The sequence below is a fragment of the Budorcas taxicolor genome, chromosome 1, assembly GCF_023091745.1.
Source record: "Budorcas taxicolor isolate Tak-1 chromosome 1, Takin1.1, whole genome shotgun sequence".
Lineage (NCBI taxonomy): Eukaryota > Metazoa > Chordata > Mammalia > Artiodactyla > Bovidae > Budorcas > Budorcas taxicolor.
In genome coordinates this window covers 48,944,797-48,956,158 of record NC_068910.1, presented here as the reverse complement: position 1 = coordinate 48,956,158, position 11,362 = coordinate 48,944,797, and the positions used below count along the sequence as shown (strand labels likewise).

At 48.6% G+C, this 11,362-nt stretch overlaps 1 protein-coding gene across 1 annotated transcript; it reads left to right on the top strand.

Annotated features, from left to right (window-relative positions):
- The first annotated feature begins 130 nt into the window (after positions 1 to 130).
- On the top strand, positions 131 to 4,372 carry MYD88 (MYD88 innate immune signal transduction adaptor). Its single transcript, XM_052641559.1, has 5 exons — positions 131 to 513; positions 1,372 to 1,506; positions 1,840 to 2,020; positions 2,191 to 2,282; positions 2,553 to 4,372. Exons 1-5 carry the CDS (start codon positions 186 to 188, stop codon positions 2,705 to 2,707), a joined length of 891 nt encoding a protein of 296 aa, XP_052497519.1. The 5' UTR covers positions 131 to 185; the 3' UTR covers positions 2,708 to 4,372.
- Positions 4,373 to 11,362: the final 6,990 nt, after the last annotated feature.

Sequence of the window (11,362 nt, the reverse complement as noted above, 5' to 3'; positions counted from 1 at the left end):
AGGCAGTGATGGGGCGCCCCCCGCCTCCGCACATCTACTGGGGCTCCAGATTGTAGGGCAGGGCGGCGCTTCTCGGAAAGAGACCGGCGGGGCGGGATCAGGTGGGCGGGGTGGCCGAAGGGGAAGGAGGAAGCGCAGGCCAACGACGCGACTCGACTGCGCGGCGGCTCCCGGGGCACCCCGCCATGACTGAAGGAGTCCCCAGCGCGGGGTCCGCGCTCCCCACGCCTGCCATGTCCTCCCTACCGCTGGCAGCGCTCAACGTGCGAGTGCGGCGCCGCCTGTCGCTCTTCCTAAACGTGCGGGCGCCGGTGGCGGCCGACTGGACCGTGCTGGCGGAGGCGATGGACTTCGAGTACTTGGAGATCCAGCAGCTGGAGAAGTACGCCGACCCCACGAGCAGGCTGCTGGACGACTGGCAGCGACGTCCGGGCGCCTCAGTGGGCCGCCTGCTCGAGCTGCTCGCCAAGCTCGGTCGCGAGGACGTGCTGATGGAACTGGGACCCAGCATCGGTGAGGAAGCCCCTCTTCCGGCCTCACATCCGATGTGGGAGCGGGAGATGAAAGACCCGACCTTCACTGGTCCCTCCTCGGAGGCGGCGGGGTGGCGGGGTACTTTGGGGGTAGCAAGGGAGACGTTGGAGACAGCCCGCAGAGGGGAAACCGCGCAAGACTAGTTCCCTCTTTCAATACCGGGGATGATGGGGCCTGGAGAAAGGAGGCGAAGGCCCCGAAAGGCACAAGGAAACCACTAAGGCCAAAGCTTTCACATCGGACCAGGAGTCAGAATCCGGGTCCTCTGTTGGGGTGCTTGGGATTGCTTCAAGTAGAGCAATAGGCAGGGAAGGGGCTGAAAGCTGACAGTCTTGGAAATCTCAGGTCCCTAGAAAATGCACCCTTTCCTGCCACCTTCTGACACACGATATACTTGCACAGGCATGGGGACAGTGGCCCACCTCGTTTGGTTGGGGCTGCTGCCCTTGCTGCATATAAGCACCAGGTCTCCTGAGTGCTTTCATGCTCTGCCCGCATCAGCAGTGGATCCTAGAGGACACCTTGGGTTTAATTCTCAGGAGCCTTAAAAGGCAGGCTGGGCGGGGGGACGGTGAGGAAAGGGGCAGAGGCACAAGCCTGACCTCGATGGCTTCTCTCATAACCAGAACATCACTGATATCCTCTTAGGATGGCCAGAGCCAGGTGGGAGCTCTGGCCATCCTAACAAAGCTGTTGAACTGTGGATGGCACCAGTGGGCTGGAGAAGCCCTGGGGCACAACACAGCCAGGAAGGTGGGGCCGGGGCTGGATCCTGACTGTGGGTAAAGGCATGGGGTACCCCTGGGGAGCTGGCCACACCTTGTCTCTTCCCTACAGAGGAGGACTGCCAAAAGTATATTCTGAAGCAGCAGCAGGAGGCATCTGAGAAGCCTTTACAGGTGGACTCTATAGACAGCAGCATCCCTCGGATAAATGACATGGCAGGCATCACTATTCGCGATGACCCCCTAGGTAAGGGCCCAGTCCTGCCCCTCTGGGCCATAGCACATTGTGGAGTTAAGAGCATGAGTGTTGGAAGCAGATGGGTTGTGCTTGGGCAAGTCAATCTGTCTGAGCTTCAGTTTCCTAAGAAATGGGAATAATAATAGTCCAACCTCTGGTTTCGAGTATGAGAAGTGATGTTTAGCTCATGGCTAACCTAGGCCTTGGCCTGGGGTGGAGAGGAGGTACTCGTTCGATTGTGTGGGATCCAGGACCAGGGTCGCTTAGGCTGGGGGCACCTGTCTGGGCTCATCCCCAGCCTTCCTGGAGGGCTCTGACCATCCGCATTGTGCTCGCACCCAGGGCAAAAGCCTGAGTATTTTGATGCCTTCATCTGCTACTGCCCCAGCGATATTGAGTTTGTCCACGAGATGATCCGGCAGCTGGAACAGACAAACTATCGGCTGAAGTTGTGCGTGTCTGACCGTGACGTCCTGCCTGGCACCTGTGTCTGGTCCATCGCCAGTGAACTCATTGAGAAGAGGTTGGCTACGTGGCCGCAGGGCAAGTGGGTGGGTGTGCAAAGCCCTGCCAGGGATCCCCATGCTGGGGCCCTCCCAGTCAGCCCCTATCTAGCCTGGCACACTGGGATCCTCCCAAGGCTGTCCCGTGGTGAGTCACCATAGTGCCTGTAGCCTGCCCACTCTCCCCTAGGTGCCGTCGGATGGTGGTGGTTGTCTCTGACGAATACCTGCAAAGCAAGGAATGTGATTTCCAGACTAAGTTTGCACTCAGCCTCTCTCCAGGTGAGCTCAGCCCTGCCCTTGCCATGGAGCAGTGGGCAGGGCCTCAAGATGCCAGCCGTCCCTCCTTAAGGGCCATGGATATAGCATCAGGGAACTCAGGCAGGTCTCTACACACCTAAGTGTGTGTGCACAGGAGTGCCCTTTGCATGGGTAAATAGGCACCGGGGGTGCTTATTGGGAAAGGGCTGTTGTTAACCCCTGACTGGAGGACTGGTCCAGCCCTGTGATGGCAGAGAGCCTGGAGCAAGCTCTGCCCCCTCTGGCTTGCAGGTGCCCATCAGAAGCGACTGATCCCCATCAAGTACAAGCCAATGAAGAAAGAGTTCCCCAGCATCCTGCGCTTCATCACTGTCTGTGACTACACCAACCCCTGCACCCAGAACTGGTTCTGGACTCGCCTCGCCAAGGCCCTGTCCATGCCCTGAACTGCCCGAGCCCCTGGGAGCGCGTGCCTCTGTGTGCCTGTACATGTCCTTCTACCCCTGCCTCCACCCGCGGTTGTAGGGGGATCTGTGCTCTGCTGGCCTCTCAATCCCTGGACATGCCTGCTCCACGGACACAGCTGCAGCCATGGTCCATATCTGGACAGCACCTCTCATGTCCTCCATAGAACATGGGGCACGCCCACTTGCTGAGTTATCAGCCAGGATGGTGGAAACCAGAGGCAGCTAGGACTAAGCGGAAGACCAGAAGAGCCAGCTCTGACCCCTCCATCCGTCTTGGGCCTCAGTTTCTCTGCCTGAGAACTAAGCGGGGTGTGGGGAACAGGCAGTTGCTGTGTTTGAATCATCGTGGGAAATGGTGAAGCACTGTTCTGAGTCTCCTGGTTGAGGGCCAGCTGGCCACTGCGGGGACCAGGTGCTGTGCAGCTGCTTCCACAGTGCTTCAGGGCCCCACACCTCACACCCCACTTCCCCCTGCACCAGGGGACAGAGGGTGAAGCAGGCTGGCCCAGCACAGGGGGATCCTGCATGGAGCCTGATCCCCCATGGCCCACCTCTCATCTGCCTTTTTGACTCCTCCCAGCCTCTGCTCATCTTCAGCGTGGTAAGTCCCCAAGAGTGTGGCCTGCATAAGTCCCCAAGAGTCTGGCCTGCACTCCTGGGGCTGTCTTTCACTTCCACCTGTCGAGTGCCTATGGTTCTCTCAGCTCTGCCCTGCACGATACAAGATCCCAACTTCTGGCCTCTCCGTCAGATTTGGTTTCTGGGGCTAGGTCAGCATGGTGGTTTGGGCAGGAAGTCTCTTTCCGGGGCCCACTCACAGGGAGAACTTTCCCACCAGTCTTCTGTTGCTTAGCTGCCTTACCAAGTTGTTTGCTGGAACTAGTTTACAGGGACCACACAAGAGCCTCCTGCCCCGAAGCTTGTGGGCACATGGACACATACAAGCCCACTCGCCGAGACACAGGGATACACGCACTAGAACCCTCACGCACAGACATACAGGCATCTTCGTGCACACATTCCCCTGGGTACAGCTCCCAGAAACAGCTGGTGGGATAGTCCCACCACAAGGGGATCCTAACCCTGGACACGATGGGACACTCTTGTATTCTTCTTCTGTTTTCCTTTTTCACTGGAACCAGATTCTGGAAAGGACCCACTGTACCAGCATTTACACCTTCAGTGAAGCGCAGAGCAAGGAAAAGAGCTGTTGAACTCACACAACAGGTTAGCTGCGACAGCTGGTTTTCTCTCCTCAGGAGAGTTGTATGTTCTTTTCTCTTCACCTCTCCTTCAAGGAGAAATGGTCATGATCTCAGACCTCTGTCCCAGCATGGAGCCCAGGACCCTAAATCTAAAAGCAAATATATGTCTTCTCTCCTCTACCTTCAGTGAGGGCTGGGGGCAAAGCACCTTCCCTCGGGGTCTCAGGAGGGTCTGGAGGCCCCACTCTGCCTGATTCTCATGAAGCACTTAGCTACCAGGTGCCTATCCCCTTTGATATTGGGAAATATTTTACAACAATTTCAAAAAGGTTCTTTCAAACCTGTTTCTATTCATTGTAAGAAGGTCAAAGAGAGCTGAGAAAGGCCTCTGTTTGTAGTTGCCCCCTTCTGTATCCTAGGTTTATAATAAAGTCTCTACTTCGGGAGCAGCAGGTTTCATTGGTGTCTGGAAAGAGTATGGAAGCAGTAACCTGGGTGTGAAAAACTGGCCCCTTGGGGAGGTTCAAGTGGGTCTGGCAGGGGCTTCCTGAAGGCTGGGGCTCCACCCCCGGCCTCTCTAGGGCTGCAGACAAAGTTAGAAACAGCAGCTCAGCTCCTGATGCTGGGGATACTGCTTACCTCTGCCAAGCTGGGTCTTCCGGGGAATCAACCACGCGCCTGGGTGGGACAGGGCTGCTCTTCCAGGCCCCAAGAAGAATTTGGATAAGATCCCCATTCTAGATCACAGATCCCTGGAGAACTCAGTTGTTAAGAATGGCCATCCTGGGGCATGTCTATGTTAACCCTAAAGGAGTTGATCTGTTTTTAAATAGAATGCACCACTTTTTTACTGTTCCCTTGAGAAAAATTGGAAAATATAAACAAACAAACAAAAAAACACCCATAATCCTAATCCCGGAGACGAGTCCAGTGATTTTTTAGAGTGCCCAGAGATTATCAGCAACCTCAGCTATTCTCTCCCTGGTCTCTGTTACCATGTCCTGGCTCCTGAGCCTTGTGGATGCTGGAGGCATCCCAGCCTGGCCCCTAGCACTCCTAGAAACCCCTCTGTGTTCAGAGCAGCCCCGAGGCCAGACCTTCCTCTCTAGTGGCCCCTTGGAAACACAGCCTCAGTGTGGTCCCAGCAGGGCCCCCAGGATCTGCCTGAAACCCCCATGGCTGTGGCGGGGGCACAATCTTTGGGTCTGCTCCTGGTCATGGCGAGGGGTTTCTGGGTAACACGTTACATCATGGGGAAAGCCTCCATTCTCTCAGGTCATGATGGTGACCCGAATGTGCTCACCTCACTCTCATCTGATCCTCACACCCGTCCCACCTTCCTCCAGTGCCCACCTCCCCACAGGCAGGTTCCCAGATACTGAGAAAGCTTCCTCTTCTCACTTTTGGTTTAGTCCTCTAAGAACTTTTGACAGAGAAATCCTCTTTTTTTGAAAGAGAAACTTCACTGCCGCAATTGTCCAAGGCAAGTTTTGGAGGGCAGCAGCAGAGATTAAATACAAGGTTACAAATCTACATGACGATGGACCTGGATTCAACGGAATCAAGCGAGAGAAAGAAACAGGGAGAGGGAGCTCCTCCAGATTGGACAATAAACTATACCTACGGTGTGGCTTTGTTCAATCCTAGTTCAAACATATTAATTATAGAGAGCTTCTGGAGGACTTCCCAGAGGCTAAGACCCCATACTCCCAACGCAGGGAGCCCCACGTTTGATTTCTAGTCAGGGAACTGTTAATAGATCCCACACGCCGCACATCGTTATCTTGCCTGATGCGACTAAAAAAGATCCTGCAAATCGCAGCCAAGACCTGGCACAGCAGCCAAATAAATAAATACTTAAAAAAAAAAAAAGATGTTTTTGGGTGATAGAGGACAATATACAAAATATATGAGAACTCTTAACAACAGAAAAAACAAACAACCCAATTAGAACATGAGCACACCATCCCTGGTGGTGCAGTGGTTGGGAGTCCACCTGCCAATGAAGGGGGACATAGGTTCGAGCCCTGGTCTGGGAAGATCCCTCATGCCACGAGGCAGCTAGGCCTGGGCGCCACAACTCCTGAGCCTGCATGCCCTAGAGTCCACGAGCTGTAACTACGGAAGCCTGGGTGCCTAGAGCCTGCACTCTGCAACAAGAGAAGCCACCGCAGTGAGAAGCCCAAGCACTGCTCCTAGAGAGGAGCCCCTGCTCCCTGCAACTAGGGGATAGCCTACGCACAGCAACCAAGACAGCACAGCCAAAAATAAATTTTAAAAAATAGTTTAAAAAGCTGCAACAAAACGATCACGTTTAAAAAAAAAAATGGCCAAGGGTCTTGAATAGACATCTCTCCAAAGAAGATATACAAGTGACTAAGAAAATACATGAAAAGATGCTATCATTAGGGAAATGCAATTCAAAACCACAATGAAATACCATTTCATTCCCATTAGGATGGCTACTATCAAAAACTCAGAAAATAACAAGTGTTGATGAGGATGCAGAGAAATTAGAACCTTTGTGCACTGTTGACAGGAATGTAAAATGGTACAGTTGCTGTGGTATGCCAATTTCCAAAAAAATTAAAAATAGAAATACCATATGATTCAGCAATTCCACTTCTGTGTATAAACCCCAATGAATGGAAAGCAGGGTGCTAATATCAGAGACGTGTACACCCATATTCATAGGAGCATTATTCACAACAGCTAAAATGAGTAAGCAAGTCAGGTATCCCCTGACAGATGAATGGATAAACAAAAGGTAGTATATACATATAACAGAATAGTATTCATCCTTAAAAGGAATGACATTCTGACACACGCTACAATACGAGGACATTATGCTAAGTGAAATGAGCCAGTTACAAAAAGACAAATGCTATATAATTCCACCTATATAAGGTATCTAGACCAGGCAAGTTCTTAGAGATAGAAAATAGAATGGTGGTTTCCAGGGCCTGTGGAAAGGAGAGAATGAAGGGTTGTTGTTTAAAGAATCTGAAAAGAATAAACACACACATAAAACTGAATCACCCCACTATACTTGAAACAAATACAACATTGTAAATTAACTTTATTTCAATTTTCTTAAAAGGCAATTTCAAATATTATTTGAAAAAAAGTTATTTAAAGGGTACAAGTTTCAGTTTTGCACAATGAAGTGTTCTGGAGATGGGGAAATCTGGGTATTAGATGATGCTAGAGAATTATCACTATTTGTTTTAGATGTGATACAGCATTGTGGTTACATAAAGGAAATGAACATTTGTTAACTAATTCTGAGCATATTGTTATGAAATGAGTAATGTCTTGGATTCGCCTTTAAATAATTGAGAGGAAAAATAACAAAAGCTATATGAAGCAAATGTGACCATAGAGCAGTTATGAAACTGGAGGAGCATTTCTTCTCTCTGCTTGTGTGTCCAAAATTTTTCATAATTAAAAAAAAATTTTTTAAGTTAAAAAGTACAAGCATCGCTGCTACTCCACTTGCACAAAAGTCTCTCTTCCTGCATCTCCCTAAGGTGGGTATTTCAAAATCATTCATTAGGAATGACTGAAACAGAAAGAAAATAATTGTTTCGTGCCTCAGTGGGCAAGTGGAGGAAAAGTTTGATAAAATATTCCCAGATATCTGAAAATCTCATCTTGGATAGTTGGCTTTTTAAAAATTATTCACTAATTTTGAGTCTTAATAGAAATATACTGAAAATACTTTCTTCAACTCAAAAATATTTTTCCTTAACTTAAAAGAGATTCTCAGGAACTCCATGACATTTGAGACAGAAGGACCAGATTACTGATCCTGTAAAAAGGGAGACGCAACATGGCTGCTCAGCAGTCGCCCTGCAAGCCTTGCTCTGTAGCAAAGGGGATAATGTCTCCAGCTTGGGAGGCACAAATAAAGTTCTCGCCCTCAAGACAGCAGAAGCAGCCCTTGTGGGCCTCTGGCTGACAGGGAATTCTGAGTGGTTGGGCCAGGAACTGGCAAGTGGTAGAAAACTGGAGAATGCCTGTTCAAACCAGGCTGGAAGGATCTCAGATTCCAGAGGGTGAATTCAGAATCACAGAGTAGAACACAAGCAGAGCTGCTGAGCCGGTAGGGAGGTGCGGGAGGAGGGAGTCACCATCATTTCAGGTGAACACTGTCCCCACTGGCTGCTGTTCACCAGGTGAGACAGAAGAGATGGTCCCTAAGTCCCCGGGGACTTCTGGTACCGGGGAAGTACCAGATATGAAATAAACACACCTCTCCCCAGTCCCTCTGTTAAGTACAGCTCAACCCGCCCTGGGAGATATAGACAGATAACTAGAAAGAAAGTGAAAGTGTTAGTTACTCAGTCAAGTCCAGCTCTTCGCAACTCCATGGACTATAGCCCGCCAGGCTCCTCTGTCCACATGGAATTCCCCAGGCAAGAATACTGGAGTGGGTTGCCATTTCTTTCTCCAAGATAGAGATATATAAATAAATAAAGACTTCAAAGGACAGAGAGGAAGATAAACAGGCTAGTGGCCTCAGGACTCAGAGAAAGACGTGGCAAGGATTCCCAGGTTTTTCTTTTTGCTTCGAATATCTCAGGCTGAGCATTGGAGAAGCTAATAACCTAGAAACAAATGGGTACAGACAAAAAAAAAAAAAAAAGAAGTCCTGCTCTTTTTAGCCAGGAAGGAGCAGCCCAACAAGAAAGAATACTTTCAGACAATAATACTCTACTCCAGCCAAACCACAGGAAAACTGTCCTGCACCCTGCCAGCTGAGGCAAACTGGGAGCCTGGCCCCCACTCCTGTCTGCAGGGAGCTGTCAGGATGCCTAGCAGACAGTCAGGGTTGTCATCAGTACCAGCAGCAATGTCCTCCTCCACTGTCGGTGCAAGCCATCAGGGCATCCTGCCCTCCCACCAGAGTGGTCTACGCACAGGCTTAGTGGACAGCCTGAACTCCTGCACTAGCCCAGCAGTAATTAGGCACCAACTCTGCCTCCCTGCGGGCTTCCCACGTGGCTCAGTGGTAACAAGATCACCTGCCAAGGCAGGAGACTTGGGTTCAGTCCCTGGGTTGGGAAGATCCCCTGGAGAAGGAAAAGGCAACCCACTCCAATATTCTTGCCTGGAGGATCGCATGAACAGAGGAGCCTGGCGGGCTACAGATCACAGGGTTGCACAGAGTAAGACCCAACTGAGAGACTAAGCACCCTCGCCTACCTCCCTGCTTCCCAGGACGGCAACAGGGGCTGAGCTGGGAACCTGGACTTTGACCTCTTTCTGACAGCATCGGTGTGGAGACAGTGAGCCTGCTAAAACAGATCTATTTATGTTTTTTCTCTTTGAGACGCTCATTTTAATTTTGGGGGTAAGTAAACAGAAGTGGAATTACTGCATTTCGCTTTTTTTTTGTAGCTATATTCTGCTACTATTTTATTTTTTTATATTGGTTTTGCCATACATTGACATGAATCAGCAATGGGTGTACATGTGTTCCCCATCATGAACCCCCCCACACCTCCCGCCCCATCCCATCCCTCTGGGTCATCCCAGTGCACCAGCCCTGAGCACCCAGTATCATGCATTGAACCTGGACTGGCGATTTGTTTCACATATGATAATTCACATGTTTCAATGCCATTCTCCCATATCATCCCGCCCTCGCCCTCTCCCACAGAGTCCAAAAGACTGTTCTATACATCTGTGTCTCTTTCGCTGTCTCACATACAGGGTTATCGTTACCATCTTTCTAAATTCCATATATATGCATTAGTATACTGTCTTGGTGTTTTCCTTTCTGCCTTACTTCACTCTGTAGAATAGGCTCCAGTTTCATCCACCTCATTAGAACTGATTCAAATGTACGGAGCACTGTTTATAATAGCCAGGACATGGAAGCAACCTAGATGTCCATCAGCAGATGGATGGATAAGAAAGCTATGGTACATATACACAATGGAGTATTATTCAGCCATTAAAAACAGAAGATTTAAATATCTATCCAGAGTCCCATAATACTCGAAATGTCCAGGACTGAGAGTCACTCTCTATACTGAGAACCAGGAAAATCTCAACTTAAGCAAGAAAGGATAACCAACAGTTATTAATCCCAAGATGACACAGATGTTAAAATTATCTGACAATGATTTTTAAGCAGCCAGTGTAAAAATGCTTCAGTGAGCTATTACAGACATACTTCAAACAAATGAAAAGCATCTCAGCAAAGAAACAAAACAGATGAAGAGCTAAACTGAAGTTTTAAAACTGAAAAAAAAAATCCCACTTGAAATAAAAATCTTACTAGATGAGTCCTATAATAAAATGAACTATGTCCGATTCATGTTGAGGTTTGACAGAAAACAACAAAATTCTGTGAAGCAATTATCCTTCAATTAAAAAATAAATAAATTTTAGAGCCGCGGAGCTTCCCCGGAAGAGATCGAAGCCAGGTCACCTTTAAGGGGCCCGGAAGGGAGTGTTTGGGCTTGGGAACGGTGTCGCGATGTGGTCGAGGTTCTCCCCGGGATCGCCCTCAGGGCCATGTGCTTGTTCATCCCAGGAATGGCCACCGCGCGCGTTCACAGGTTCAGTAACCGGGGCAAGGAATAAAGGGTTGCCCATTATTCATGTCAGTGGTATCTGATGGAAAGAGAGAGGCCCGTCTCTGGAGTAAACCGTTACTATGTGTCAGAGGGTTTGGAGAACATTGATTAAGGAAAGGTTTCCTGGTTGATGAAGAACAACTCAGTCGTGCTCTTCTAACCCTGCTAGTAGATTATGCGGCATGTTGTGTAGCATGCATTGTATTTTGTAGTGTGTAATAAAAATAAAAAAATTTAAAAATAATAATAAATAAATAAAATAAAATAAAGAATAATAGAAATCACCTAATCTGAACAAGAGATGACAGAAAAAAATTCACATTCCCAGAAATCTGTGGCACTATAAGAAAATATCTAGTATTTATGTCATTGGAGTCTCAAAAGTAGAGGAGGAAGAAAGTGGAGCTTAAAAAAATACTCAAATAAATATGACTAAAATTTTACAAAGACGGCAAAGACATAAACCTATAAATTCAAGAAGGTTATAAAATCCCAAACAGGATAACCCAAAGAAATCCATGTCAAGATACACGTAGTTAAACTTCTGAAAACTGAAGACAAAGAAAAGATGTTGAAAGTAGCTAGAGAAATGACAACTTCCCTATAATGAGAAAAAAAAAAATGAATGAGGTCAAATTTCTCATCAGAAGCCAAGGAAGTCAGAGGAAGTGGCACAACGTTTTCCACGTGCTGAAAGAAAAGAACTGTCAACTCAAAATCCTATATGCAGAGAAAATCAGAAATGAAGAGGAAATTAAGACATGCTGAGATGAAGAAAAACTGCGAGAATTTGTCATCAGCAGTTCTTGAAAAATAGCTAACAGAAGTTTATGAAGCAC

What these genes read in the sequence shown, in the direction of transcription:
- MYD88 (XM_052641559.1), top strand. Translation starts at nt 186, where the DNA reads ATGACTGAAGGAGTCCCCAGCGCGGGGTCCGCGCTCCCCACGCCTGCC. An exon ending in GGAACTGGGACCCAGCATCG is followed by an intron (nt 514 to 1,371) that starts GTGAGGAAGCCC and finishes TCTTCCCTACAG; the next exon opens with AGGAGGACTGCCAAAAGTAT. An exon ending in AGTGAACTCATTGAGAAGAG is followed by an intron (nt 2,021 to 2,190) that starts GTTGGCTACGTG and finishes ACTCTCCCCTAG; the next exon opens with GTGCCGTCGGATGGTGGTGG.